Source organism: Lathamus discolor, chromosome 12 (genome assembly GCF_037157495.1).
Source record: "Lathamus discolor isolate bLatDis1 chromosome 12, bLatDis1.hap1, whole genome shotgun sequence".
NCBI classification, from domain to species: Eukaryota; Metazoa; Chordata; class Aves; order Psittaciformes; family Psittacidae; genus Lathamus; species Lathamus discolor.
The window spans coordinates 458,970-486,699 of record NC_088895.1 but is presented as its reverse complement, the minus strand read 5'-3'; the positions used below and the strand labels follow the sequence as shown (position 1 = coordinate 486,699).

Here is a 27,730-nt window from a genome sequence, read left to right as displayed (position 1 = left end):
GCTCTGCGGCTTCCGCCCGCCGAGCAGCGGCCGGGGCAGGGCGGGCACCGGGCACGGCGGAGCCGGGGCGGGCGGCGGAGCGAAGGGCGGGGGGGAAGCGCCCCGTATGGGATGGGCCGGGTCGGGCCGGGCCCCGCCGCTCCGACGGTGATGGCGGCCCGCGGGCTGCGACCGCCCCGCCGCGCCCGAGCCGGAGCCGCGGAGCTGCCGCTGGTGCTGGTGCTGGTGGTGCTGAGCCGCGGAGCCGCGCAGGAGCTGAGCCCCCGCGGCAGGAACGTCTGCAGGGCCGGAGGGTAGGAGCTGCGGGACGGGACGGGATGGGACCCTGCGAGCGGCGGGCCCGGGACGCGGGGTGCGGCGGGATGGGGAGGGGGGGACACGGACACACACACACAGACCCGCCGCTGGGCGCCTGCTAGGGTGAAATCCAGCTTGTGAGGAGCTGAGACGGGGGAGCCGGGCACCGGGAAGGGGCGAGGAGCTCGGCCCGAGCGGGGCCGGGGATGGGGGTCTGGTCCTGACCGCCAGGAGAGCTGCGGGGACCCGGTTCTGGGCACACCGGGGCCGGTCCTGCTCGCCTTTGGGGCAGTCCTGCTTCGCGGAGCCGGTTCTGAGTGCTCCGGAGCCGGTCCTGCACTTCGCGGCTTCTGGGAGTGCTGTGAAGACCCGGTCCTGCAGCCCCCGGTGCCAGTTCTCCACCCCCCAGGGCCGATCCTGCTGCGGGAACCTTTTCTTGGATGCCTCTGGTGATCATCGAATCGTGCTGTGGGGGACCAATCCTGCACCCCTGGGGCCGGTTCTACTGTGGGGAGCCGATCCTGGGTGCCTCCAGACATCGGGTTGCATGGGGGGCGCGGCCCTGCAACCCCCACAGCCAGTTCCATGGCCTAGCAAGATGCAGGATGCTTTGGGTATGCTGGTGGAGCTCGAGGGCTGCTCGAGGTGGTGGACTTGGCAGCTCCAGCACCCTCGGGTTTGGCTTCAGCAAGTGAGTGCTGGCACTACCTGGCTGCCCCCGGGGGTCACATCCTGCCTGCCTGATCGGGGTGGTGACAGAGCCCTGGGAGGTGGCACTGCCTTGTCGCCACTCTCTGTGCTCTGCCTCTGCCACAGGTCACTGCAGAGCATCGCCTCGGGCCAAGCTTCTCTGCAGTGCTGGAGCTTGGTGCTGGCCAGGCTGGCCCCAGTCAAGGGGGGAGAGTGCCCACAGGCACTGCCTCCTGGCTGGGAGAGCTCCAGCCCCTGCCCTTGCTGGGGGGCCCAGGCCATAAATGCACCTTTACATCTCGCCTGTGAGGTCAGATGAGTCCACAAGGAAAACATGTGCGGAGAGCGAGAGGGGCCGCATAATGGCTCCATTCAGCAGGGCCGCAGAGGCTGGTGCCCCCTCCTCAAGTTACAGCCTGAGTTTCCTAAGGAGGCATTTCAGGAGCCAGAGCAGTGGCTGCTCTGGATGTGGGATGCAGGAAGTGGTTCCTCCTCGCTGCCCATCATCTGTCCCAGCAAAACTGCCACCATGTCCTGGGGTGGCAGTGGGAATGTGAAGCAATGTCCCCCCTACCCTGTCCTGTTCCCGGCATCCAGCCCCACGTGCTGGGGATGGGGTGTCTGAGTGCTCCCCCTTGCACCATTCCTGCTGGAGGGATGCTACACCCAGTGCTGCGGGGCTTGGACACTAGGCATTTGCCAGCAAGCAGACAGGATGCAGGGGGTGATGTCCATCCTACCATGGGGCCTGGAGACAGCCTGGGTGCCAGACAAGGTGGGGAGGGGACAGCCCCTGAGATGTCCTCCTTGGCATGGAGGATGCCCCATGTGTTACCATCCAAACCCACCTTGGTGGCCCCAAGAACAGGGGTGTTGTGGGTCCTTCCCTGGCCCTGGGGCTTTGGGGCTGGTCACAGTGTCCCCCACCCAAGCTGGGTGAAGCTGCTGGTTGGATCTGTGGTTACGAGGCTCTTCCAGGCACCTCCATGCCTCGAGGATGCCAGTTGTGAGTTTGGGGGGGCTTGAGAGGAGGATTCTGCTTCAGCTTCTTCTGTGACCTCCTTAGACCTGGCTAGTGAGCAACAATCCAAGGAACTATGTGGGGTAGAAAAAAGGGATGTGCAGGGGCAATTTGGTGTTAAAGATTTCTTCCCTAATTTTGAAGTTCTTTTATAACCAAGTTACAAGCTGGGGTGCCACTCTCCGACGCTGGTGTTTGGGTGAAGGCCTGTACCCGGGCGCTGCTTTGTCCCCGTCCTGCTCTCACCAACACTTTCTTTTGGTGAGCGTTGCTTTAAAACTTTTTTTTCTTTGCTTTCTCTGCCTGAAGAGTTTCCACAATCCTGTTCCAGGGAATCTCTGCCTTGCACCCAAGGGTTGGGGTTGGGTCGGGGACCTGGAGCTGCCATCATCCAGGGGGGATGCTGCTGGCTGGGACTCCGTGGTCCCTGTGTGCCACATGGGGGGAGCTGGGTGGCACCCAGTGATGGGTGATACGGAGAAGGAAAGAGCTCAGTGCCAGGGTGATCCTTGGGAGACGCAGTGGGGTGGGGAGGACTCAGGATGGCCACAGGCCTGGGGAGGGGACAGCAGTGCTGTGGGCTGTGGGGACACGCCGTGTGCCCGCGGGCTGAGAGCAGGAGGTCTCACATGGGACTGTCTGACATGGGACCATGGCAGTGGCTCCCACCAGAGCCCCACGGTCTCTCTTCTGCTCTGGGGGTGTGAGCTCACTCCTCACTGTTTTAGAGGGGCTCTCTCTAGCTGTCCCTCCAGCCTCAGGAGCCCCCTCCATAGCTGTGGGTGAAGGGGATGTGCTTCAGGGAGCAATTCATCCACAAGAAAAATATTCTGCCTCCATAGAAGCCCCCAGAGCATCCATGGAGGTGCTGCTGGTGCTTAGCACGAGCAGGATGTGGCCATGCGCTGGGCATTGAGCGATTGTCCCTGCAGGTCACAGCCCTGGCTGTCCCCACATCCCTGCTCCTTTCTTCCACATCAGCAGAGCTCCCGCACCCTGGACAGGTCTTAGAGGCAGCTTTTCTTTCTTCTTTGCCCAGCATTTGAAGTGCTTTGGAGAAGAGGGAGTAGAAGGTGGATTTGCACCCGGCATGTCTGCAGTGGCAGGTCCCTGTAAGGCACGAGCAACCTTTTAAACGTATCTCCCGATTACCCCAGTTCCACTGGCCATGGGATGTATGGAGCAAGCCCTTTTTGCAGGAGCTGAGACCACAAGATGTGTTTTAGACCCATGTCCCATGGGTCATGCTGCAGCCAGCACCACCCCTACCTGGGGCTGGCTGTGCTCAGGGACCAGTCCGTGTGCCACACTGGGGGCACCAGTGACCCCGTGCTGTGTCCCAGCCGCCTCTGCTTACAATGGGAGCGAGTTTATTTGCTATCAAACTCAACGATGGAGGAGATCGGGGCTGAGCAGAGGGGTGCCAGATGCCAGCAGCAGGCATGGGGAAGCAGGGATTAGCTATCAGCCACAAGGTAAACACAATCCCAGTGCTGTGGGTGGGCTGGTGGTGGTCACGGTGCTGCTCACCTCCTCCAGCTCACGGCCAGGGAGGGGTTTCTCCTGCCTGCCACTGTTTCAGCAGCTCCCCACCGTCAACCGCAGGGCTTTCATCACAGGTGATGCTTTGTGGTGCCTCCCCTGTAATGCCCATTTTGGCAGCCAAGCAAAGCTCTTTGAGGGAGGAGGTTTCCCAAGCAGAAGGGTTTCCCCTTGCAGACCTGCTGTGGTTTCATTGAAAAACCACCAAATGCTAAATTTCCAGAGGGGGGAGCAATGAAAGCAGGCCAGGTGGGACAGTGGCTGCTTTGAGAGGGTCAGGACACCACAGACCCTTCCTACTGCACCCCAGCACGGCGGGCACATAGGGGAGGGCAGCCTGAAGCCTCGTGCAGAGAAGAACCTTGTCTTCAGCCCACCCAGTCTCTGGGGAGGTGGTTTAGGGGTTGACCCCCCTTTGCCCTTAACACCCTGCATCCCCTTCTGTGCTTGCCGAGGGCAGAGCCCCCTCACTTGAGCCCCACAGTCCCCACACAGGGGATTTCTCCGGCTGCCATCGCAGCATCTTGCAGCCACTTCGGCAGCTGAAGGATGGAGCTATTTTGGGCTCCGTCTGCGAGGCATTCTTTCCAGGCCTTGAATCATTTTTGTGGTTCTTTTCTGCCTCTTTTCCAACTTTTCCCCATCCGCTGTGAGCAGGGGACGCACTGCTCCTGGCGGGGCCGGGCGGGTGCTGGGACCTACCTCCAGTGCCCCCAGTACCAGTGCTGGGCCAGGGGCTGCTGGCAGCTCCCTCGTTCCCTCCCCGGCCCCAGGACAAGGCTGTCTGGCAGCCAGACGCGGTCCTGTGACTGCACTGGGTTTGAGCGGATACTTCCTCACTGTCTCCTCCTCTTCTGCATTTGTTACTTATAAAGAGGAAAAGGGAAAAAAAAAAAAAAAAAAAAGAAAGAGCAAAACGCATTCCAGGCTACGCCGCAGAATGAGCGGCCCTGGATTGACTGCAGCACCCACTTGGGTCCCTTATAGCTCTCAGCATCGCTCCTGGGGCTGGCCGGGACCAGGCAGTATGGTACCACCAGGGATGAGCAGGGTCCATGCAGAAATGTGCAGGTCCCCCCAGGGATGAGGGGGTTTCCTGCAGTGTCCCGGAACAGGGAGCATGTTCCCTACACCTTGGTTGCAGCATTAGGAGCCCACAGCCTGTCACTTGGGGGGTCACTGAACAAGTGTGGGTGAGGTGTCCCCAGGTGTCCCATCCCAGTAAGGAACTGAGCAACTCTGGCTGAGCCTCCAAGGGGCTCTGAGACCCCTTCCTCGTGCTGGCCAGTGTCAGGCTTGTGCTAAAAATGCTTTGAGTGATGGTCTTGTGCGTGGTGCTCCCTGGAGGTGGTGGCACTCCTGGGCACTCAAGGGCTCAGGGGTACATCCCAGCCACATGCAGTTTGCATCATACAGCTTCTATGTGGGGGATATCCCCCATTAGCTGTGCTGGAGACGTTCTTTTCCCAGCTTTTAGGGGTTTGGGGGATTTCTTTTGTCAGCGGTTCCAAACGCACCTTTCCTTGTTTCACCACTCCTGGCTCAAAGAGGAACTGCTCCTGGCCTCACTCCTGGCTGAATCCGGTGCCCATGGGAGCCCCCAGCAGCTCTGTGTGATGAGGAGCAGCCAGTAGCGTTCCTTGTCCCATGGGAGACAAGGGAAGCAGCCTCCAACCAGGCTTCAACTGATCGGGAGTGAGACCTCTCACCATCATGGCACCGGTGTTCTCCATAGAGTTTTGGGAAAGACTAGGGCTTTCTGAGGGTCATAACCGTTCATGGTGTTTTTCTTGCCTTCTGTAGCTCCGCGGTGCTCGTGTGCTGCCCAGGATGGAGGCAACAAGGAAGCGAGTGTTTAATAGGTAAGCACTGGTGTCTTCCTGTGTTGGACACTGCTCATCTGCCCATTCTTTACTAAGCCCTCCTGGCCTCACTGCTGTTGTCAGGGGCCACCCTGATGTGCCCCACAGCGGGAACCTCCTGTCCCAAGGACCTCTGCCTGCAGGCAGGCTCCTTGGGGATGTTGGGGCCTGTCCTGCCTCCCTGTGGTACTTGAAGCCAGCAGCGTGTGGATGGAATGGGTGCTCAGGCCCAGCGCTGGGGTGCTGGGGTATCCCCTGAACCCACAGTAACACCCCGGGGTGCACCAGACGGCTCCTGCATATGGAGCATCACCCCCGCTCCCAGGCTGGTGGGTTTCTCTCCATGCTGGCCAGCTCTGGGAGAGCTGCTCTGGGACCCAAGGGTCAGCCGGGGTTCCCCAGGGTGAAGCATGGGGACAGGGAAGGTGCAGCTGCAGGGATGGGACCCAGAGACTTCCTGCAGCAGCGTGAGGAGCCAAGGCAGAGCCACTGAGACCAGGCACGTGTCCATCATGACCCCAGTGGGGAGAGGCTGCTGGGGCAGCCCCAGCCAGGGCCGCGCCAGGCGTTACCGTTCTTACAGGGGCACGGGTGCTGAGCATGAGGCCCTGGAGCTCTGATCCTCTGCGCTGATCCACAGGCACGGGGCTGTTCCGGGGTTCCTGAGGTATCCTCACAGCCTCGGCTGACCACAGGACTCCCCTTGCCCCAGGAGAGATGGAGGAGCTCAGTGCAGCAGCCTGGGGCACCAGCAGTGTGCAGCCAGCAGCCAGGACACGTAACCAACTAACCCACCGTGCATGAGCCCTTGTAACCGCTCACTGCATGCGTTGGGTGCCTGCACACCAGGAACAGGACATGGTCCCTTTGGCATGAGGGAGAACAGGGTCTGCCAGGACAGTGGGGGGAAGATGGTCCCACCAGCAAGCTTTTCCTGTCTCCTTGCCCCCCCCCAACCTGCTCTAACCCTTAGACTCACTGCTCCTAACCTGTGTAATCTGTCTATTTTAGGGGGTTCTATAGTATCCATCACCGTAGGTCTAACAGCTCCCAGGTAAGGTGAATGGGATGGGTGGTCTGCTCTCCCGTGTGGCTCCTAAGGTGGTTCATCTAGGGCCGTGCAGGACCTGCCTGTGCAAGCCTGCACCACGATGCTGCCTGTCCGCATCCTGCTCCTGCCCCAGCACAGGGACCCCTCAGAGCAGAGGGGCTGGTGGCCCAGCAGGACAGGCAGTGGTGGGGTGGCAGTGACACTACTGTGTCTGTAACGAGTGGAGGGGACAGGGGACTGCCTATGACCCCCCCAACCCATGTCCCTGTTCTCCGGTGCCCACAGGCAGTCCCAGCACAGGCGTGCTTCTGCTGGTGACACGGAGCTGAGCTGCTGCTGGGTGCAGACATGGACAGGGATGGGTTGGGCTCGGTGGCAGGAGGCTGGTACGGGGATGGAGCTGAATGGGGTGGCAGGAGGCTGATGGCCTTTTCTTGGCAAGGGTCCCATCCAGCCTGACAGGCTGCTTGCCAGGATGGTCACCGTGCCACAGCACCTGGAATGCCACCACGCACCCTGCGGGGCCGGGGTGTGTTTGGGAACAGGGATGGGTCCAGTGGCATCGTGCTGCCTCCTGATGCCTGTCCATCCATCCAGCTGTGTGCGAGGGGAACTTCACCTGCAAGGAGAATGAGGTGTGCGTCCGGCCCGGCGAGTGCCGCTGCCGCCATGGCTACTTTGGCGCCAACTGTGACACCAGTGAGTACTGGCATGACACGAGGTGTCCTCGGTGGGGTTCGCTGGGGGTTAGCTCATCCTGGAGTGACTTCCCAGAGGTGGATGCTCTGCTCTGGCTTTGTGGCCAGGGCATTGTCCCTTTGGAGGAGTCTCCTCTGAGACCCAGAGCACTAGAGGAGGGGAGTCACTGCACTAGAGGAGGGGGGTCACTGTGCTTGAGCATCCCATTGGGAGCGGGGGTCTCCCCTGGAGGCGGGGTTGTTTCCTGCAGGCAGTGCCAGGCTGATGGCTCTGCCCGCAGAGTGTCCCCGGCAGTTCTGGGGCCCCGACTGCAAGGAGATGTGCAGCTGCCACCCCAACGGGCAGTGCGAGGACGTGACGGGGCAGTGCACCTGCAACCCCAGCCACTGGGGTCCCAAGTGCGAGAACATCTGCCTCTGCAAGCACGGCAAGTGTGACCAGAAGACAGGCAAGTGCACCTGCGAGCCCAACTGGTGGGGACCGCAGTGCTCCAGCTCCTGCTACTGCAGCCACAACTCCCAGTGCGACCAGCAGACAGGGAACTGCCTGTGCCAGCCTGGCTGGTGGGGCCGCGGCTGCAACAACCAGTGCTCCTGCAACAACTCTCCCTGCGAGCAGTTCACGGGGCGCTGCCAGTGCCGGGAGCGGACGTTCGGGCCCCGCTGCGACCGCTACTGCCAGTGCTACAAGGGCAAGTGCAACCAGGTGGACGGGACGTGCACATGTGAGCCGGGATACCGCGGGAAGTACTGCCGCGAGCCGTGCCCCGCGGGATTCTATGGACAGGGCTGCAGGAGGCGGTGAGTGCCTGGATCCCCTGGGCTCAGTGAGAGGTGGCGGCAGGAAGATTGAGGGATGCTGTGCAGGCTGATGGGCTCCCCCTCACAGTCATAGTCATGTCTAGACTGAATTCAGGACATTCCCGGGGAGGGGAAGGAGGTATTTTGCACTGATACTTCTGAGTGCAATTCCAGAAAATGAGATAGGAAGGGTAGATTATTAATAATTAGAGCCATATTTTCTGTTCTCTGTTATCAAAGCCCCCTCTTTGCTGAAGTAAGGGGCTGAGAAAGATGAGGGAAGGGAGATGTTGAACAAAGGGAAGTTGCCGTTGCAGGTGTGGGCAGTGCAAGAGCCTGCAGCCGTGCACCGTGGCAGATGGGCGCTGCCTGACCTGCGAGGCGGGCTGGAATGGCACCAAATGTGACCAGCCCTGCTCGCCCGGCTTCTATGGAGAGGGCTGTGAGAAGCTCTGCCCCCCCTGCAAGGATGGTCACACCTGCAACCACATCAACGGCAAGTGCTCCCACTGCAACCCTGGCTGGATTGGAGACCGGTGAGTGCTGCAGCCGGGACTGGGCAGGTGATGCCCAGCATCCCTCCTGCTCCCTGCCTGGCCTTCTGCAGACAGGAGAGGGCACGGATGAGCTGAGCCCACTGTCACAGCCATGAGACTGGAGGGAGCCTGTGAGACCCCTGCCTATGCCCCTGTGCAGTGCTGGGTGCTCGTGGCAGGGCTCAGCTCTCAAGCTTGGATGCATGTCCACAAGCTGTTGTGCCCAGGATCAGTTCCAGGGCTTTGAAGCACCCAAACAGGGATGATAACACACAGCCCATCTCCCTGCCTGCAGGCAAAAAGGTCAGGGGGATGGATGCAAACATTCCCCAGGATCTGTGGATGCTCCATTGTCTGCCCTCATCCCTCCCATTTCAGGTGTGAAACCAAGTGCCGGAATGGGACATATGGGGAGAACTGCGCCTTTGTCTGCAGTGACTGCGTCAATGGCCAGTGCCACTTCGAGACAGGCCACTGCCTCTGCCACCCCGGCTCCCATGGCACCTAGTAAGTGAGGCACAGTGGGCGTGCTTGGGGAGCACCCCAGAGCTCCTGGGGTGTGGACTCTCTGGGAGGGGTCTTTCTCACCCCTAGGAAGAGCCCCCCAGCCCTCCTTATGCCCAAGGAGCGGGCACAGCGACATTGGATATCCTGCTTGCATTCCCTGGTGGTTTTGTTCAGTGTGGGACTGTGTGGAAAGGCAGGAAAGCATTTCCTTCTGCCTGGGGCATGCAGACAGCTCCCACAGTGCCCGTGTTGCTCGGATTTTCCCATCATTAACTGCAGGGGTGATGGCAGATGAGGGATATGGAGCTGGCATCCTGCCCATGCCAGTGTTTAGCTCAGAACATATAAACAAGGAGTGTTTGGATTTTGGGTGGGTTTGGGGGGTCTTCACCAACCCCTCGTGCTGCTAAAAGAGCCGGATGGGCACTGGCAGCAGCTCAGGCCAGGGCATCGTGTCCACCTTTGGCAGCAGAGGTGAAGGGAGGTAGGTGCTGGTGTTGTTTTCAGCAGAGTGCTGGACAGCAGCACATGGATTAGACTTCTGCGATGCCGGCACAGCGCCAGGAATACAGGGACCAGGATGCTCAGGATGCAGCTACAGCCCCAGCAGCATCCCCAGCAGCACTGCAGCTGTGGGCTGAGCTGTGCTGTATGGGTGCACTCCAGGCTCAGGCTGCTCCCTGTGACTATGTGCAAACTTACGCATTTTGTCAGTGTATAATTTTGCTAAAAAGGGATGATTTCTGGAAGGAAGGCAGAACGATGTCCTCCCCGTGCAGGGGGTTCTCTCAGCTCTGCACTGGGAGGATGTGCAGAGAGCCGTGTGTCTCCTCCACATCATGCCCAGAGGTGTCGGGACCAGAGGTGACAGGAAAGCAAATTACTGCGCTGTGCTCTCCCAGAGAGTGAGGGAATGCATGTCCAGGTGGTGGGATGAGCAGTTTTGCCAGGGAACTGTCCCTGCTCCCAGCTGCCGGAGCAGCCGCGGGGCTCAGTGTGCGCCCGGCCAGCACCCAGCGCCTGGCAGGCACGAGGCTGGGCTTTGTGAGTTGTCAGTGTGTGAAATGGACTGAGCTGCCTCCAGGCACGGTGCCGAGGGCTGGGATGTTCCCAGGGGAGTGGGTTTGGGCCAGGGCCCGCTGGCTCCTTACGTCTGCAGCCGCTCCGGCTGGGATGCTGCTGCTGGTGAACAGCTGCCAGAGGGTTCAGTGCCCAGCAGTGCCACCAGCATCCCTGAATCCACTGCACCATATAGCCAAGGCCCTCAGTGTCATGGGTTAGTGGTGTCCTTGGCAGTGCTGGGAGCAGTTGGACTGGGTGATCTTAAAGGTCTTTTCCAGCCTCCTCATGATCACTGTTTCCTCCCAGCTGTAACCTCACATGCCCGCCTGGCCGCTATGGAGCCAACTGTGCTGAAGCCTGCGGGTGCCACGATGGTGCCTGCAACCCACTGACGGGCGCCTGCCACATGGGTGAGAGCCGGGAATGGGCACAGAATGGGCACTGGAGGTGCACGGGGCTGGATGGGGCTGAGCCACCTGTTCTGTCTTGCAGAGGCCAACCAGCGCATGGGGGTGATCGGCGCAGGAGCGCTCCTGGCACTGCTGCTCATCCTCTTGCTCTCCTTGCTCTGCTGCTGTTGCATCTGCCGCAAGAAGGACGAAGCTTGTGGGTGAGTACCAGGGCCAGGCGGGCTCCTGCCAGGCTCTGACACAAAGCCTGAGCAGGGAAGGGGAAAGCTGGGGACATCGGTGACCAGTGCATGGCTGGGACCAGGATGGGGATGCAGGGACCGCACTGGGATGGCGGTGCTGCAGGGAAACTGAGGCAGAACAGCACCGTGTGTCCTGCACATCCCAGGGGTATGAGCAGGTCCTGCTGCATCCTCAGGGCAGCACCCAAGCAGCAGGTGATGGAGGGACTCGAGGTGAGCCTCTTCCCTGACTGTTTCCCTCTCATGGGCCACCACTTCATGGAGACCAGTAGGGTCCTCTCCAGTATCTCGGAGGATGGAGCTCCTCTACAAAAGGAAGCCTAAAACATAGTGAGGGCATTGAGATGTGATAAAGACCCCCAAGAACAACCCCCTGGGACATGGCATGAGTCCTGGAGGAGGCGATCGGCTGCAGCACTGCCAGGCTAGGATGTTTATGCTGGCAGCGCCGGGTGACATCCCCATTGCAGAGGGAAAGGCTTGTGCTGCTCAGCATGGGCCAGGCTGTGGGAGTTCCATGGTGAATCCCTTCTCTCATGCTGGCAGCCGCTGCTCTGGAATTTTCCAGCAGCTCCCGTTGCAGCCATGCCAGCTCAGCCCTGTCCCGCACATCTGGCTCAGGAGCCCTGGGAGCTGCAGGCAATTACCCACAGAGAAGAGCACCAGGGCAGCGCCCTGTAGTGAAGTGTTGGACAGGGAGAGGGGAGATCAGTTCACTCTCTCTCATGGTGCCTGGACCTCTGCAGTGTCCCCCAGAAGCCAGGTCACCCCCAGTGCCACCCCCACGTCACTGCCTTGTGGAGCATCCCAAGTGATGGGCACAGCACAGGTTGTCTATCAGCCCGGGAAGCCGCTCGCTCCTGCAGCTGCAGATAGCTGCCTGAAAACACCTCAAAACCAGAGAGCAAATAAAGAGAAGCCACGTGTTAGTTCTGGGGCCTTGGCTGGGCGTTCCCAGTGCTTTGGGCTGCCAACAGCCACGGCCGGCTCCAGCCTTGCCACCACCCCCTGGCACTGATCTGCATCCCGGTGTGGTGTGGGCCGGTGCCACCCTGGCAGCACCCTCTGCAAATCTCCACCCCCCTTTTCACCTGCCCCAATATTTTCCCCTGACGCCCTTTGTCTCTGCAGGCCCCTGAAGCTCTGACTCTCTCCATTGCTCCGTGAACGCTGTCCCCACCACAGGGTGGCTGCTGGTGCCTCTCTGATGGGGCTGTTACCTTCTCTTGCAGCTCTGGCCAGGACCTGGCAGCAGCCAAGAAGCCACCGAGACGCCTGTGCGGGCGGTTCAGCCGCATCGGCATGAAGCTCCCGCGCATCCCCCTGCGCCGCCAGAAGCTGCCCAAGGTCGTGGGTAAGGTGCTGCCATCTGGGGAGGGGGCACAGCGCCACAGCCCAGGGGCTGACCCCTCACAGGACAGAGCAGGACTCGCAGCCCCCAGCCCAGGCAGTGAGCACAGCACAGCGGGGACGGGGACGCGCAGGTCCCCAGCTCCATCAAAGTGCTTGGTGTGAGCGCATGGCTCACAGGTGCTGAGCCCTTTCTGCACCTTCTGGACGTCAGTGGTATCATTTTGCTTTGCAAGGGTGGCTGCCTGGTGACCGGAGCTCTGCTGAGCTGCCCTGTGGGGATCTGAGGTTCCCCAGGTAGGGGAAATGTCCCTGTTGCACCAGGGAATTGCCTTGTTTGGCCTTTTGGTTCTGACCTAACCCTGCCCAAGCTTTGTGTGGAGCCTCATCATCCCAGCTGGGGCCAGAGCCCACGCTGCTGCTGCATGCAGCAGAGGACAGAGGGCAGGGATGTTGGGTGAGCTCCCCCCACTGCCTGGGCACAAACTGCACTTGCAGGGGATGCTCACATGTGGCAAAGGGCCTGACCTAGAGCTGTCAGGGCTGTAGGGGACCCAGGCAGCTGGGGGACAGCATCCCCTGCACCAAACCCTCCCTATGCTCATCCCAGCATGAGGAGCTGGGGATGAGCTACCCCAGAGAGGACCCCATTGAAAACCAGGGGGTGCTGCGCTGCCATGGGGCTCAGCCCCACTTCCCTGGGTGTGCAGTGACAGTGGGATGTCCTGAGCAGCCACATCCCACTGGACAGTGGCTCAGCATGATGCCAAGTCCCCCATTCCAGGTGGTATATGGCCCCATCCCAGCACACAGTTCTTGAGCTCCTTCATCACAGCCTCCTTGCCGTGTGGGGCACAGCAAAGCCCTGCCATGGAGCAGGGTGTGTCGGGGCCGGAGAAACATTCCTACTGCAAGGATAACAGAGGCCGTGTTTGTGGAAGGGGCCGGGCAGGGCTCGGGAAGGACAGAGGGTGCCTGTGTGCGGCAAGGGCAGGGGGAGCTCAAGGAGGGCTGTCTGCACCTTCCCTGCGCCAGCCCAGAGGCAGCTGGAGCCCATTCAGCTTCTCTGTGTAAACAGGACGGCAGTGGGCCCGGGAAGGGGTGAGGACGGTGCCAGAGGGATGCTCGGGATGGCCTCATGTCCTGGCAGGGCTGTGGCTATTCCCAGAGCCTGGTGGTGAGGCTGGGGGTTGTTAGGAAAAGGGAGCAGGCTTTGGTCAGGGCTTGCCTTGCGTTCATCATGTCAGCCCACGCACTGGAGCCAGTGGGTTTTGGCAGCTCTAGTGTATGGTGCAGCAACGCCTCCAGCCCCAGCTGGGTCTGGGGACCCCCCGGGCAAGGGGGAGCTGCTGAGTGCCTGGAGCAGCTTCATCCTGGGTGGTGCCAGTGACCGCGGTGCCACATCAGCACACAGCTCCGCCTGGAAGCCACAGTGGCCACAACACAGTAGCCTGCTGCCATGTTGGTCCTGCCCCAGCAGGCGGGTCCAGGGATGCTGAAATGCCCCATCCCAAAGGCCAGGTCAGAGCTGGAGGTGCTCAGAACCCTGTGGGGATGTCATGGGTAAACTGGTGCTGCCTGAAGCCGTGGATGCCCAGCAGATGGTTGCTCTGGATCCACTCATGTCCTTGCAGAGCTGCTGCCCCAGCTGTCTGTTTGCTGGCACTGAGTGGGTTTCCCCTCTGGGCTCAAACATGATCATGGTCAATAACAGTGAGCACAAGCCCACACATGGTAGAACCTTCCCAGGCGGGATACCAGGTCTTCCTGAAGCTCATCAGGAGCCCCAGGTATCCCTCTGGAAAGTTCCTTCCCAGCCTTGGCATCAGCTTTGGGTCCACATCATCTCCCTGGGGATCGCGCTGAGCTGGCAGCCAGCAAGGCCACAGCTTGGGCTGACCGCTGTGGTCTCACTGCCAAGGTTTGGGCCACTGTGCAGGCAGGGCTGGGGTTGGCACCTTCATGCTGTGGCCCTGGGAGATTTTGGGGAGCAGTGGCAGGAGGGGACTGGCGAGAAGCATCCGTGTTTCTCCCAGCCCCATCAGCCAGGGGCGTATATTGTCCAGGGGAGGTAAATCCCAAGGGACCACGCAGGAGCCCCCAGCCCCCTCTGGGTGTGCTGCACATCCTCTTTGTATCTTCTGGCCATATCCTGGGTCTCATTGAGGTCCCAGAGGCGCCTTGTGGCCGTGGGTCGCAGCCGCTCATCACGCCTCCTCTCAGGAAGCATCTCCCTTCATCTACTTCCAGCCAGCTGCTTTTAATTTTCCCTTTTTGGTTTGTTTAAAAGGAAAGCCATATTGGAACTGCCACCTCCCCTCTGCAGCCGTTTGCTCTTGAAATATCGCTGTATTGGGGTTTTCTTTCCTTTCTCCAAGAAGCCAAACTGGGCAGGGGCAGGTGGGCATTGTTGCCCTTGTTTTAATGCAGTTCTAATAAAGAATCAATGTGCTGGGAGAGGAGGACATCCCAATGACACTGAGCGTTTTTTTATTGTAAAGTAGGGATGTGCAAGAATCCCCCAGTCCAAGCAGGAAATTGCAGTGTGCCTTAGGTGTTGAGATGTGTGGGCAGAGGTGACAAATACCTGGGGGTAATTGTCAACCCCAGAGGGACCCAGACCTGAGCACAGGATTTGAGGTGTGGCCTCACCAGTGCCCAGTGAAGGGAGACAGTCACTGCCCTGGCCCTGATGCCGCACTGGTGCTGATACAGGCCAGGATGCTGGGGGCTTCTTGGTTACCAGAGCATCTGGAAGTGCCTGAGTCTCGGGGTGGGTCGGTCCCCTCCACCGATCTGGGTGCTGCCATGGGCCTGTGATTCTGACCACCCTCCCTAGCTGGGCTGGGGTGTGTGGCAGTCCTGGCACTGACAGCAGTTCTTTGCCCTTGCAGTTGCCCACCATGACCTGGAGAACACCCTGAACTGCAGCTTCATTGAGCCGCCCTCTGTGGTGGAACAGCCTTCCCCATCCTGGTCATCCCGCGGTTCCTTCTCCTCCTTCGACACCACGGATGAGGGGCCAGTGTACTGCGTCCCCCACGAAGGTGAGCAGGGAACAGTGCTTCGCCAGGGCTCCTCAGGGCTATCTCCAGGGACCATCTCCTGCTCAGTGGAGAGACATCACCCTTGCGTGGTGGGGACTATTACACTGGCTCCCCATTCACTGAGAAGGGATGCAGGGGACAATGTTCCCTTCCATTCGGTTTCACAGCTCCCTCCTCTGGGGTCGCTTTAAGAGCCCTGTTGTGACTGGGAGGAGGGAGCTGGGGACGATACCAGGGTGTGGGACTCCAAGGGGGATGCTGTCCCATCGTGCTGCAGGAGCATCTCAGACCTTACCCTCCCCGGGCACAGCTCCTCCTGACGCCCCCCGTGCTCTCTTCCTGCAGAGAGTGTGGGTGACAGCAGGGACCGAGGGACACCTGCCAGCCCCGGGGACAAGCTGGCGGCCCTGGCCATCGGGGAGGAAGCGGGTGAATACACCTTCCTGAAGGAGACAGGCTCAGTCCGAGCCTTTCCGGCTGACAGCAGCGAAACGCCCCTGCTCAAGTCCTCGGACAGCGAGCGCTCGTCCTGCGGCTCGGGCTCAGCCGGTGCCGCGCTCTATGCCCGGGTTGCCCGTCTCTCCAAGCAGTCCAAGGAGGAGGAGGATGGCACCGCAGAGCCACGCGGCCCCGGGAAGCCACCGTCCCCAGAACGGACCAAGCCCCGTCCCCCAGACCCAGCCACAAAGCCCAAAGTCTCCTGGATCCACAGCAGGTACAACTCCAGCCAATCCAACTCACTGCCGGTGTCCAGCTGGTCCCCAGAGCGAGTGGCTGCCCAGTCTGACAGCCCCGAGCAAGGCCAGGGTTTGGCCAAGAGGAAAAGGAGCCCAAGTGAGACATCCGCCAGCGTGCAGGGCAGGGCAGAGGAGAGGGGCAGCGCACGGGGCAAGGAGAAAGCACAGAAGCAACCGAAGGAACCTGGTGTCCCAGAGGGCAAAGCCAGCCTGGCCAGGGAGCCCCAGTCACCCTCCAAGCCCAAGCAGAGGAGCAAAGCCAGCTCAGAGCCCACAGAGAGCATCAATGGGGCGGTGCAGAACGCCTTCCGGAAGATGGGCACCTTCCAGCCAGAGCGGCGGGCTGGGGACACCAGGGATGCTCCGCGCAGCCCCAGTTCTGGCAAACCCCGCTCCGAGCCCCTCCATCCCCAGCTGACCTCCGAGCTGGCTGCCCAGCTGAAGGAAAAGACTCAGAGCCTCAACAAGGGGGACGGAGGCACCCGGGCGAACGGAGTGGGGGTGCTGCGGGAGAAGCCCACTCCTCCGCAGAAAGCCAAGCGCTCGGCGGCCGCCGGCGGCCAGAAGACCAGCAAGCCCCTGCTGCCCACCTCCCCCCCGCTGCAGAAACTGATCCCCGGGGCGGCCGAGCCGGTGGCCGGGGAGCACAAGTGGGTGGAGAAGCCGAGCACCGGCAGCAGCCAGGACCCAGCTCCCCCCGGCGAGCAGGCGGCCAAGAAAACCCCTATCAAAAAGCCCCCCAGGAAGAAGAGCCGAGAAGCCAGCCTGGAGCCGCCCAGAGCCGCCGCTGCGCCCGCTCAGGCCGTGCAGTGACCAGGAGCTGGGCACCAGCCCCACGCCAGCCAGCCCCGCGCCGGATGAAGGACATTTGCCAACACGGCCAGCGGGCATGGGAGCCTGGGCTGGGCAGGGGGCATGGGAGCAGACCTGAGCCTCCAATTCCCCTTCTCTCCATCTCTCTCATCCCCCTCTCTCCTTTAGTCTCCCCTGCTCCAGGACCTGGTCTTCCCCATCCATGCCCTGCTGCCTGCTCCCTGCCAGGACCACAGGGAGTTGGCCTGGTCACCAGCCCCAGGGGGGTCCGTGCTTGGCGTCCCCCCCCTTTTTGTAGCAGTATTATTGACCGCATAAGCAGTGCTTGTACCCAGTGTATTCTGCAGTAACGGAGCCGCTCGCTTCCCACGCCCCATGCTTGGGGTGCAGCGGGGTGCGGGGTCCCTGCACCCATCACTGGCACCGAGTCCCTGCCCCAGCGCCCTGGGCTCCAGGCATGGCTCCATTGCTGGTGCTGCCGCAGCCGTGCCACGCCCGGCGTGGGGTCGAGCTGGTTTCGACCGATGCCACCCTCCCCTCCAGCCCCGGGGTTGCTTCTGGCCTGGAGGAGAGCCCTGGTTATGGCCAGAGCCAATGTCCTTTGGGCTCTCACTCCCACCCAGCGGCGTTGGAGGGATCGTTCGGTACGACAGAGCCTGGCACCTCTGCAGAGCGCTTCCCAATAAAAGTGTATTTCTTCCATAGCCAGGTGCTGTCTCTCTGTGCTCCAGCTGCCCTGGGGGCAGGGATGTGCTGGGCAGCACCCGGCCTCACTGGGGTGCTCAGCCTAGTCCTGAGCCGGATGTGGATGGACTCACAGCAGGTACAGGCAGGGAGGCAAGTCCCTGTTGGGGCTGCAAAGACCAGCCCTAGGGCAGGATGAGGAGCCCCTCATCCAGAGTATCCAGCATCCTCAACGGTCCATGTCCATGCTGGTTGTCCTCCTCCAGCCCCTCTAGTTTCTTCATATCCCTCTTGAACTGGGAGGCCCACACTGGACCCTACTGGGTGGAGCATCAGCAGCTTCCTTCAGGTGGCTGCCTATGACCTTCCCCGCGTCTCCCAGTGCCAGCTTTGCCTTCCTCTGGAGAAGGGCAGCAACAAACCGATGTCACCCTGAGGTCCACCATAGCCTCCAGGTACCTCCAGCAGGGTCTTTCCAGCTCAGGTGGGTCAGATGCTTCTTCGTGTGCTGCCACAGGCCATGAGGGATGTTGCCATCACAAGGGATGAGGCATTGTCACTTCTCAGTATCACGAGGGGCTGGTTTGTCCACATAATGTGGTTGTGATTCTCCTTTCCAAGCATCCTACTGGGGCCTGCAGGATGCACTTTACTCATCTCTGACTGGCAGCACCCTGAGATAGACACTGCTGAAGGGACTTTCTTGAGGGTTCCACAAACGAGCAGAGGCTGACAAACAGAACAGCTTCCTCTGCAGCTGAGTCCCACAGGACTTCCATTTGCTTTTCTAAGCTGCTTTGCTCTGCTCTCCTGGAGGTGCAGAAACCACTGACCTCAAAGGAAAAATAGCAGAACCCAACCACAGGAGGTCATAAGGTGGAGCAGGAGCCACCTTCCCTGACAGACAGGTCACGCCTTTGGTGACAGTGTGATGGCTTCACTAAATGCATTGCATGTGACTAGGGGGCAGCAGTGGCTGAGGCTGGCAGATGATGCTGTGATGGAGCAGAACCTGTCCCACAGCTACCAGCCCTCCTCTCCACCAGCACCTCATCCAGGGGAGCAGAGGAGCACAGTAGCACTTGTGGCCAACCTTCTTCACCAGCACTGCGACACTGATCTGCTTCCCATTCCCTCCCACTTTCCCAACCTGAAGAAGGAACCATTGGGTTGGACAAGAGCACGTTTGGCTTGGCCGGCAAGCAGCGATAAAAGGGAGCCCAATGCCGACAATCCAGATCCTATTTCAGGCCCTACCAAAAATAAACTCAGAAGAGGAACTCCAATGGGAATGAAACCCCTGCTCATGTGGTGGCTGCAGGGGCACAGCGAGATGGACCCTCTGGAGCAGTCCTTGGACAGGACCCACAGGTTTGGGTCAGTGCAAAAGACTGAAACAAAGAGGCAGGGGCAGCCCCGGGACAGGAGGTGGAAGGGGCTGGCTGTGGTCTGCTGCATCCCTTACAGCTCATCACACCTTCTGCATCCCTTACATCCTTTGCACTCTCACAGTCCTTGCAGGCCAAGCCCCCACTTCTTCTCCCACCCCATCTGCCTCCCAGGTATGAAGCACCCTGCAGTGACCTGAGAGCCCCCGTGCAGCTCCCATGCCTGGCTCACCCAGCAGGATCAGGTTATCCATGGAGTGGTAGAGACCTGCCACCCCACATCGAACAGACCTTCTGACAACCCCTCTGCTCTGCAGGGAGGGGAGACATCAGGAGCTCCTGGGTTGCTGAGCTACAGCTAACATGAGTTCACCCTGGCTGAGCATCCCCATCTCCTCCCAGGGACTGGTGTGCAGTCAGGATGTGTGTGTGCAGCATCTCCTTGGGTCCCCATGGTTGCTCAGCTGGACAGCCAAAGCCTGGCCATGTTTGCTAACATGTTTCTAATTATGCAAGCAGGTCAAACCCCACATTTCCATGTCTGTAGCCTTTGCTCTACCAGCTCCACGAGCAGCCATCAGGAAGGGAGCATGAAAGTTTAACCCGGCATCACCAAGCCAGGGACCACCTCAATCCAGATCTTATTTTAGCTGCAGCTCAGGGGTGAAATTCCCTTTCAGATATTCAGCTCCAGAGGCCAGAGTGGGGGAAACACTTTTACTCTGCACTGTTTAAATTGGAATCAATCCGGTGAGCCTGAGGCTGTGAGGCTCTGGCAGCCCTGGCCACACACTCACCCAGGGATGAGCTGTGTGAGGCTGAGGCCAGACACAAGATTCAAGTGGCCCAAAAAAGGCGGAAGGAGGCTGGGGATGGGTGGCAAAGCCACTGTGGTGGGTGACCATGCACCCAGTGCCAAATGGAGTTGGAGGGCTGGTGCTGAAACCCCTTCCCCTGGCTCCCTCTGTGTTGTGGCAAGGAGCATGCTGCTCTCCTGATGACTCCTCATAGCACATGCATGAGGCCTCATCCTGCCTGGGGCTGCAGATTATCCCCAATGGGCAACCAGGCTTCACTTCAGCTCCTTGAGCTTCTTCCCTCAACTCAGAGCCCCATGGCCACTCATGCATGTGTCATCCGAGTGCCCTATCCTTCAGCTCCATCCACCACAGCAAGTCCACCCTGCAATCACCACCAGCATCCCATCCCAACACCAAAGGCAGCATGAGCCCTATACAAACCGGAGCCAGGTGCCTCCTGCCATGCACACCAGCTCACATATCTGCTCCAGGTCCCCCATATCCCCATGCTCTGCAGGCTCCAGCCCACCAGCCTGCAGCAGGCAGCGCCTGGAGCCGGCCAGGGTAATGAGAAGCGCATGGGAACCACATCTGGTAGCGATTGAGCGGGAGCAGTGCTGGGAAGGGAGGAAGCACAGACTTCCTGCAGCACAAAGCAAGGGAGAGGAATGTCCGCAGTGGAGCAGGGGCCCCAGCGGCCCCCTCCCTGCACTCCTCAGCCACGACACCTTCAACAGGAGCGTGAAGGCACCGGATCATGCCTTTGGAGCTGTCCCTGGAGCATGCTCCCTGCTCCATGGCTGAGCCCCTCGGCTGCCTCCCGGGCACCCCACAGCCGAGCCTCATGCATGGTCACTCCTCTCCAGTCCTGTGCTTCTCAGGGTCGAGGTCAAGATGCTGCTGCTGAGGGTCTGGGGTCAAGACAGCCCTCCCATGCCCAGACAGCACAAGGCTTCAACTGACCCTCGAAACAGCCTTGGGAAGAGAGCAGGAGCCCCAGCGAGATGGTGAAGATGGCAAGATCAAGGCAGGGTCTGCTCCATACCGCAGTGATGGGGATGTGACACTGGGAGGGGAAAAGGCATCATTGAATCATAGAATCAACCAGGCTGGAAAAGATTTTTAAGATCAAGTGCCCCAGCACAAGCAGGGGAAAGGAAAAAAAGGAAATGTATATCCAAGGATGTTTGAGGGATGCCCTGCTTGCCTGGGGATGCTCCACGTTCTCCCAGCACAGCCATTTCTACTCCTCTCCAGCACGCTTTGAAGTCATATTAAACCTTCTGCTTCTAAAGCATTTTTAGTACATTTCGGCGGATCTCTCATTGTGCTAATTCAAGCCAGGAACCTCTTGTGCATGCCACTGAAATGAGTTTGCAACTCAGCCTGTGCTGAGCACTGATCTCATCACCTGCACCGAGAGCTCACTGAAAGGAACCATGGCCACCCCAGCAGCGCGATTGAAGTCAAAATGCACTTAATAAACTCCACATGTTTAAGGAATTGGGAAGGGATCCTGGAAGCTGGGGGGAGGGGAGTGTCTCACCCTTCCCAGGGCTCCCCAGTGAACCCACAAACATGGCCTGCCTTGGTGTCCATAGCGAATGGTCCCCAGCTCAGGGGCTGGACTGAAACGATGAGGCTGAGATGTGAATGAATGAAGTTATAAGGCTGGTCAGTGGAATTCCTCTGATGTCAGCAACGCATACAGAAGGGATGGTGTGGAGAGGAACCCCCAGGAGAGCACTGACAACAGCAGTGCTCAGAGACACCCCAGCCATTGGGCATCACCTGCACATAGGTCCCAGGGGCAGGTGGGTGGTGGTGGCTTCTTCTGCTCGTGAAGATGATGATGATCATCATCGTTGTCCCCCTGCACTGGGCACTGGTGAGGCCAAACCTCGAATCCTGTGTTCAGCTCTGGGCCCCTCACAAGAGAGACATTGAGGGGCTGGAGCAGGGCCAGAGAAGGGCATGGAACTGGTGCAGGGCCTGGAGCACAAGTGTGATGGGGAATGGCTGAGGGAGCTGGGGGGTTCAGATGGAGAAGAGAATGCTTGGGGGGACCTGATCGCTCCCTACAAGTGCCTGACAGGAGGATGGAGCCAGGAGGGGCTGGGCTCTGCTCCCAGGGAACAAGGGATGGGGCAAGAGGAACCGGCCTCAAGCTGCACCAGGGCAGGTTTAAGATGGAGCTGAGGAACAATTTCTTCCCCAAAGTGTGCTTGGGCATTGCAACAGGATGCCCAGGGCAGGGCTGGAGTCACAGTCCCTGTAAGTGTTCACACACCGCGGAGACGAGGCCTCAGTGCCATGGGTTAGTGGTGGCCTTGGCAGTGCTGGGGAGCGGCTGGACTGGATGAGCTGAAAGCTCTTTCCCAACCCAGCTGGTTCCATGATTCCACGGTTCCATGTTTCTACGGTTCTACACTGCAGGGGCTGCTGTCCCCGAAAGCGGCTCGAGCGGAGGGCACTAGGACCGCGCACAGGAAGGGGGCGTGGCCGGGCAGAAGGAGGTGTGTCGGTGCGGCGCAGGCGCGGTGCGTGTGGGGCCATGTCGCGGTTCGGTGCTGGAGCCGCGGGCCTGGAGGCCGCGGAGGCGCGGGCGCGGTCCCGGCAGCAGGAGCGGCACTACCGGCTGCTGTCCGAGCTGCAGGCGCTGGTGAAGGCGCTGCCCAGGTGAGCGGGGCGCGGCGGGGCCGGCCGGGGCGGAGAGGAGCGGGGCGCGGCGCGGTGCGGTGCGGTGCGGCGCGGCGCGGCGCGGCGCGTGGCGCTGACCCGCGCCCGCTGACCCGCGCCCGCAGCCCCTGTCAGCAGCGCCTCTCCTACACGACGCTGAGTGACCTGGCGCTGGCGCTGCTGGACGGGACCGTATTCGAGATCGTCCAGGGGCTGCTGGAGATCCAGCACCTCACCGAGAAGAACCTCTACAGCCAGCGGCTGCAGCTGCACAGCGAGCACCGCGGTCCGCGGGGGGCCGGGGGGCAGCGGGGCGGAGAGGAACGGGGAGAGGGAACCGGCGGGGGGCACCGCGGGGAACCGGGAGGCGCGAGGGCGAACCGGGGCGGGCACTGAAGCGCAGCCGGGGGGAAGGCGGCGCAGGGGGAACCGGGCGTGGGGTAACGCGGGGGGGACCTGGGGGAGGCAGAGGGGAGCGGGGGGAGACCGGGGGAGATTGTGGGGAGAGGGAACGTGGGAAGGGCACCGGGGAGGGACACCGGGGGGGTGCAGGGCATGGGGGGTGCTCCCGGGCGCTTGGGGAGGACATGGGGCGGGCACAGACCAGGGGAGGTCCGGGGCACTGGGGAGGGGACGGTACTGGGAGGGGGTCGATGGGTACATGCGGGGGGCCATGGGTCCGGGGCATACGGGAGGCGGGAGTGGTGCTGGGTTGTGGCAGGTTGTGGGGCACATGGCGGGAGGGTGGAGGGGTGCGACGGTGCCATGCCCTGACCCGCTGCCTGTCCCGTTGCAGGGATGAAGCAGGAGCTCTTCCACCGGCACAAGGAGGCGCAGCAGTGCTGCAGGCCCCACAACCTGCCGCTGCTCCGCGCTGCCCAGCAGCGGGAGATGGAGGTGAGGTCCCGCCTGGGCTTGCTGGCATAGAGCCATGGAATGGTTTGTGTTGGAAGGGACCATAAAGCTCATCTAGTTCCAACCCTTGTCTCACCACCCTCGTGATAACAAATGTCTTCCTCGCATCCTGAATCTCCCCCTCGTCGTCACAACCCATCACCCTTTGTCCTGCTGCAACCAGCCCTACTAAAAAGTATCCTCATCTTATATCCCTTCTAGTAACTGAAAGGCTGCAATAAGACTCCCTGGAGTCTTCTCCAGGCTGCACAAGCCCAGCTCTCTCAGCCTTTCCTCATAGCAGAGGTGCTCCAGCCCTCTGACCATTTCTGTGTCACTCCTCTGGACCCTCTTTGGCAGATGCATGTCTTTCCTGTAGATGGGATTTGACACTTCCTAACTTTCCCTGTGGCTTGCATGTGGGTTCTCTTGCTCAGTGCAGCCTGGTAAAGTTGTATTGCCTCCACACACACATGGCTTTTGAGGTGAGCTGGGCTCTTCTCATCCCCTGCAGTCCTCTTCTTTTTTCTTACCTCTCCATCATGTTTGGTTGGTTGAGGTTTCCTCCATGGCTGGGTGGCAGCGCTCCGTTCTGCAGCATGGGAGCGCTCCCAGAGCGTGCTGCCACTCCTGAAGTCCAGGGTAATGTTCTCAGCCTGCCACAAGTAGGGTCCCAGCACACCATATGCCTAAGCCAGGCTTCAGCTTGCTCTTGTCAATACCACATAAGTGGATTCCAGTTCTGAAGTTGGGTTTTTGAGGAGTTCAGCTCCATCAGTGAGTAACCGGGATCTGGGTGTGATTTACAGCCCCAGCTCTGTGTGTTAGCGTCCAGGGAACACAGAGGCTCAGGGAAGTGTCTGAGCTGGCACCTTGATGGGCTTCCGTGGCTTCTGCTCCTCCTCCAAGTCTTTCCGTGAACTTCTCCAGAGCCCATCCTCAGCCATAGCTCAGACCTTGGCTCCTCAGGAAAAGCTATTCAGATACTGATCTGTTGCTCATGGTCTTTTCTGGCCTCCAAACACAGAGAGGAGGATGGGCCCAGAGTTTTCCCTGCATTTTCTGGAGTGGTAGTTTTGCTGAGACATGACAAGTGGAGGAGGCAAGACTTGGGGCCGTAATTGCTGCCTTCTGCTGTCCTTGGGGCAGGAGTGCTTCAGGGTTGAGTTGCTCTTCATTTCCAGTAACAGACTTGGAGGTGACAGAAGGTAGGAGGAAGGCAGATATTCCATGGTTTTCCATTGATTGTCATCTTTGTCAGGCTGTGGAGCAACGAATTCGAGAGGAACAACGGATGATGGATGAGAAGATAGTCCTGGAACTGGACCAAAAAGTGATAGACCAACAGAGCACTCTGGAGAAGGCTGGTGTGTCTGGCTTCTACATCACCACTAACCCACAGGTTGGTGTTTGAGCAGGGAGCGTAAGGTCTGACAGCATACTTGTATCAGCATCTTCATTTGTTTAACAAGATCTTGCTCTTAATGAATTCTGAATCACTGGATTAACTTGCTGGAGATGATGATCTCAGGCTGTGATTAGAACATTGGTTGTGGTTTCCCCAGTGCCTCTGCTCCCAAAACTCATAAGCCGTGGAAATAAAACTTCCAAAGTCTCCTTGGAATGCCGCAGGAGTTTGCAGGGAATGCAGAAGCAGGCTGTTCTTAATAGGGAGGGAGGTGTAGCTGATTAAATTTCACTTCCGTAAAGATGTGATAGTGAGAAAAAGTGGCTTAAACCAAGTTAGTTGAACAGGCACCTTGTAAACCCCACGAGTCTCTGCTCTGCAGCCATGCACAAGCCTTTTGTTTTTCCTGTGCTGCTCTTCCTCACTGGTACAATGAAAGCAGCTCTTTCTCTCCCCTCCTGCCCCTGCCTTTTAGAAGTGATAACTCTTCACAGGGTTCCTGTTTGCTGGGGTTTAAGTTTGCCTTTACAGTAGCTGGCAAAGCAGACGCAGACCTTGGCTTGTACCTGTGAACACCACCTTCGACTAAGAAATCCCTCCTGGAATCTGTTTTCCACATGCTGGGGTGTTTCCTCTATGTTTGTTGCATAAAATACCTGCTTATGCAGGCGATAGGTTTTTACCAAAATAGACTTCTTTTATTTCAATAAGGGAATGTCTGCAAGCCTGAGTCACAGAGCAGCGTTCATGAGATTTGCTGCTCCACTGGGTAGTCTAAGTGGCTTGTGAGCTAAATGTAACTAAAGAACAAGCAGATGGTAAGGAAATCATACGCTGAGTGTGTTGACTATAGAAAACAGTGGTCTTCACTCCTGGAAAAGGGGAGGTTTTGAAGGGGAATGACACACCTATAAGGAGTTTGATGCCCCAGCACAGCAGTGTGCTGCACACAGACTCCAGTTAGGGAGCAAACTGATCCCTCCTGCTTCCTGCCCATCTATACTGGAAAAGGATGGAAAGTGCTGTTGAAGGATGGCATGGGGTGTGGGTGTGCAAGGGGATGCTGCTGCTCCAGAAGGGGAAACCTGCAGAACTGGCTGGTTCCTGCTGCATTTGTCAGGTCAAGAAGAACCTTTCTGAATCCTCAGTGTATCCTAAGGCCCTGGGACTCCCAAGAGCTGTACTTTGCAGCAGATCTCTTAAGAAATTACTGCCCTGTATCTTACAGAAGTACTTGAACCAGAAAAAGGCTTTGGTTGGTACTTCCATGGTTTCTCTTTTGTTCCCTGACGATGAGCAGCTCTTGAGTGGGTGGTTCAAACCTGTGCTTTCTGCTTCCTGCAGCAGGGAATGGGATCATCTTGTTCTTGCAAAATCATCTCTTTCCTTTGCAGGAGCTGACTTTACAAATGAATTTACTGGAGCTGATTCGGAAGCTACAGCAGAAGGAATCCGAGTCCGAGAAGGCTTTTTCCTGAATGAGCAAATCTGCTGGTTTCTTCCTGGAGTTTTCTTCTCATTTCCCTCTAATGAATAGACTGTTCATGCATTTGCTTTTTACTGTGTCAGGAAATCCTCTGGATTTGAGGAGACATTTTGATGTCTCTGGTAAGGAATGGGAGAGGTGAGGAGTTGGGGGCGGACTCACCATCTACGGATGGTAGGCAGCTGGGAAAAATGTCCAAGTTTTCCTACAAGAAGATGGTTCTGTGTGTGCTGAGGCACAAAGAGCCTCTTGAACAGGTTCTTTTGGAGACACTGAGCAGGTATCAGCATCAGGGGAGGATTTTGGGATTCTGCCCAGCATTACTGGGCTGTGTTTGCAGTGTTCCACTCGACTCGGGCAGCAGAGACATCCTGAGGGCTTTTCCTTTTCCTTAAACCAGTTTCCAAATGCATAGAAATAAAATCATTCTGTTCTGTCTCGGGGGCTGCAGCTTTCCGAATGTCCGTGGCTGCGAGTACCTCTGTCCCAGCCCTGCGTGGTGAGTGTGGGGCACTGGATTAAATTGGGGGGGGGGAACTTTGAGTGTCTCTGAGACCTGTCAGGACTGATGACCCCGGGATGCAGTGCATGGGAGAGTGGGGACACTGGCTGGAAACTGGGTAAGGGAGCACTTCAAGTGTGGAGGGACTGTGGTGGGGCCGGGCAGTGTGGGCTGCCCGTAGGGATGGGTTGGTGCAGGGGGAGGCTGTGAGCACTTCTGGTGTTCGCGGGTGAAGTTCAGGTCAGAGAAGCTGTTGGGGGTTGCTTGAAGACCCAAAGCCATTGTGTGCTGAAGAGCTATGATTGTACCTGGGTCACCATTTCAGGGTTTTCTGGCATTCCTAGAGCAAGGCTTGTACAGGGTCATCATAGAATCCCAGACTGGTTTGGGTTGAAGGGACCTCATCGAGTCCCAACCCTGTGCTATGGGCAGGGACACCTTCCACTACAGCAAGTTGCTTCAAGCCCTGTCCAGCTGGAAAGTGGGCTGATGTGGGCCTTGCACCATCACAGGATCCCCATGAACCATTTTGAGCTGTGTTGCCTCTGGACCCTCTGCTGGGAGCCCTGCACTCTACTGCTAAACTGTCAAGCAGCAGAGTGGACAGCATTCCCCTCTGGAGACACCATAGGGCCTGTGAGGGCACGCACAGGCAGGAGCAGTCCCTGGTGCTGAAGTTGTTCCTCTCTGCGTGGCCAGAGCTGTTAGCAAGGAAATTGCTTGCCAAGGGGTGAGGATGAGGAAGTCGGGGATAAGCAATGGCTCCTATTGCAGGAAGGGAGCCTGCCTGATGCCAGGGTTGGAGCAGCTTCTCCTGTAGCAGCAGCAGCAGCAGCAGCAGAGCCGAGGGTGGGGCTGGGGCAGCTCGTGCAGGCCAGGGATGTGCCATGGGGAGCGGAGCCCACCTGGACCCAGAGCTTGCCTGCAGAGCTGGCAGCTGCCATCCCCATTGCTGCCGGGATCCCAGGAGGCTGCTCCAGCACTGCCATGACAACGGCAGCTCTCCCGCCTCCGGCTCCCACCATCTGGCTGTGGATGCTCTGCCAGGCAGCCCATTCCAGCGGGCATTTCTCATGCCTGTGCCTCGGGGTGCGTTTCGGAAAGGTTTTGCGTGTGAGTGTGGGCAGGAGGGGTTCATTGCTGGGAAAGGGAATAAAGCTCCAGGACAGAGCAGGGATACTGGGTAAGCATGATTTCAGCAGAGCTCAGCCCCCCTCAGTTGT

At 59.3% G+C, this 27,730-nt stretch overlaps 2 protein-coding genes across 3 annotated transcripts; both read left to right on the top strand.

Moving 5' to 3' along the window:
• The first annotated feature begins 84 nt into the window (after nt 1-84).
• On the top strand, nt 85-17,370 carry SCARF2 (scavenger receptor class F member 2). Of its 2 annotated transcripts, none has more exons than XM_065692670.1 (11): nt 85-293; nt 5,354-5,412; nt 7,061-7,162; nt 7,443-7,962; nt 8,280-8,498; nt 8,877-9,005; nt 10,374-10,477; nt 10,560-10,677; nt 11,952-12,073; nt 14,964-15,116; nt 15,462-17,370. In XM_065692670.1, exons 1-11 carry the CDS (start codon nt 112-114, stop codon nt 16,664-16,666), a joined length of 2,913 nt encoding a protein of 970 aa, XP_065548742.1. In that variant the 5' UTR covers nt 85-111; the 3' UTR covers nt 16,667-17,370. The 2 variants fall into 2 exon arrangements, with proteins under 2 accessions (XP_065548742.1, XP_065548743.1); XM_065692671.1 differs by lacking the exon at nt 85-293 and adding an exon at nt 6,424-6,466 and having other exon boundaries at nt 5,361-5,412.
• A 4,683-nt stretch (nt 17,371-22,053) lies between these two features.
• LOC136020821 (protein DGCR6) lies at nt 22,054-26,443 on the top strand. The gene is made up of 5 exons (XM_065692359.1): nt 22,054-22,217; nt 22,343-22,503; nt 23,014-23,114; nt 24,373-24,513; nt 25,914-26,443. Exons 1-5 carry the CDS (start codon nt 22,093-22,095, stop codon nt 25,995-25,997), a joined length of 612 nt encoding a protein of 203 aa, XP_065548431.1. The 5' UTR covers nt 22,054-22,092; the 3' UTR covers nt 25,998-26,443.
• Nucleotides 26,444-27,730: the final 1,287 nt, after the last annotated feature.

Excerpts from the sequence above, each read along its gene's own strand:
- SCARF2 (XM_065692670.1), top strand. The coding sequence starts at position 112 with ATGGGCCGGGTCGGGCCGGGCCCCGCCGCTCCGACGGTGATGGCGGCC. Across the intron at positions 7,163-7,442 it reads TGGCGCCAACTGTGACACCA|AGTGTCCCCGGCAGTTCTGG; the intron begins GTGAGTACTGGC and ends CTCTGCCCGCAG. Across the intron at positions 10,478-10,559 it reads GACGGGCGCCTGCCACATGG|AGGCCAACCAGCGCATGGGG; the intron begins GTGAGAGCCGGG and ends TCTGTCTTGCAG.
- LOC136020821 (XM_065692359.1), top strand. The coding sequence starts at position 22,093 with ATGTCGCGGTTCGGTGCTGGAGCCGCGGGCCTGGAGGCCGCGGAGGCG. Across the intron at positions 22,218-22,342 it reads CTGGTGAAGGCGCTGCCCAG|CCCCTGTCAGCAGCGCCTCT; the intron begins GTGAGCGGGGCG and ends CCGCGCCCGCAG. Across the intron at positions 23,115-24,372 it reads CCCAGCAGCGGGAGATGGAG|GCTGTGGAGCAACGAATTCG; the intron begins GTGAGGTCCCGC and ends CATCTTTGTCAG.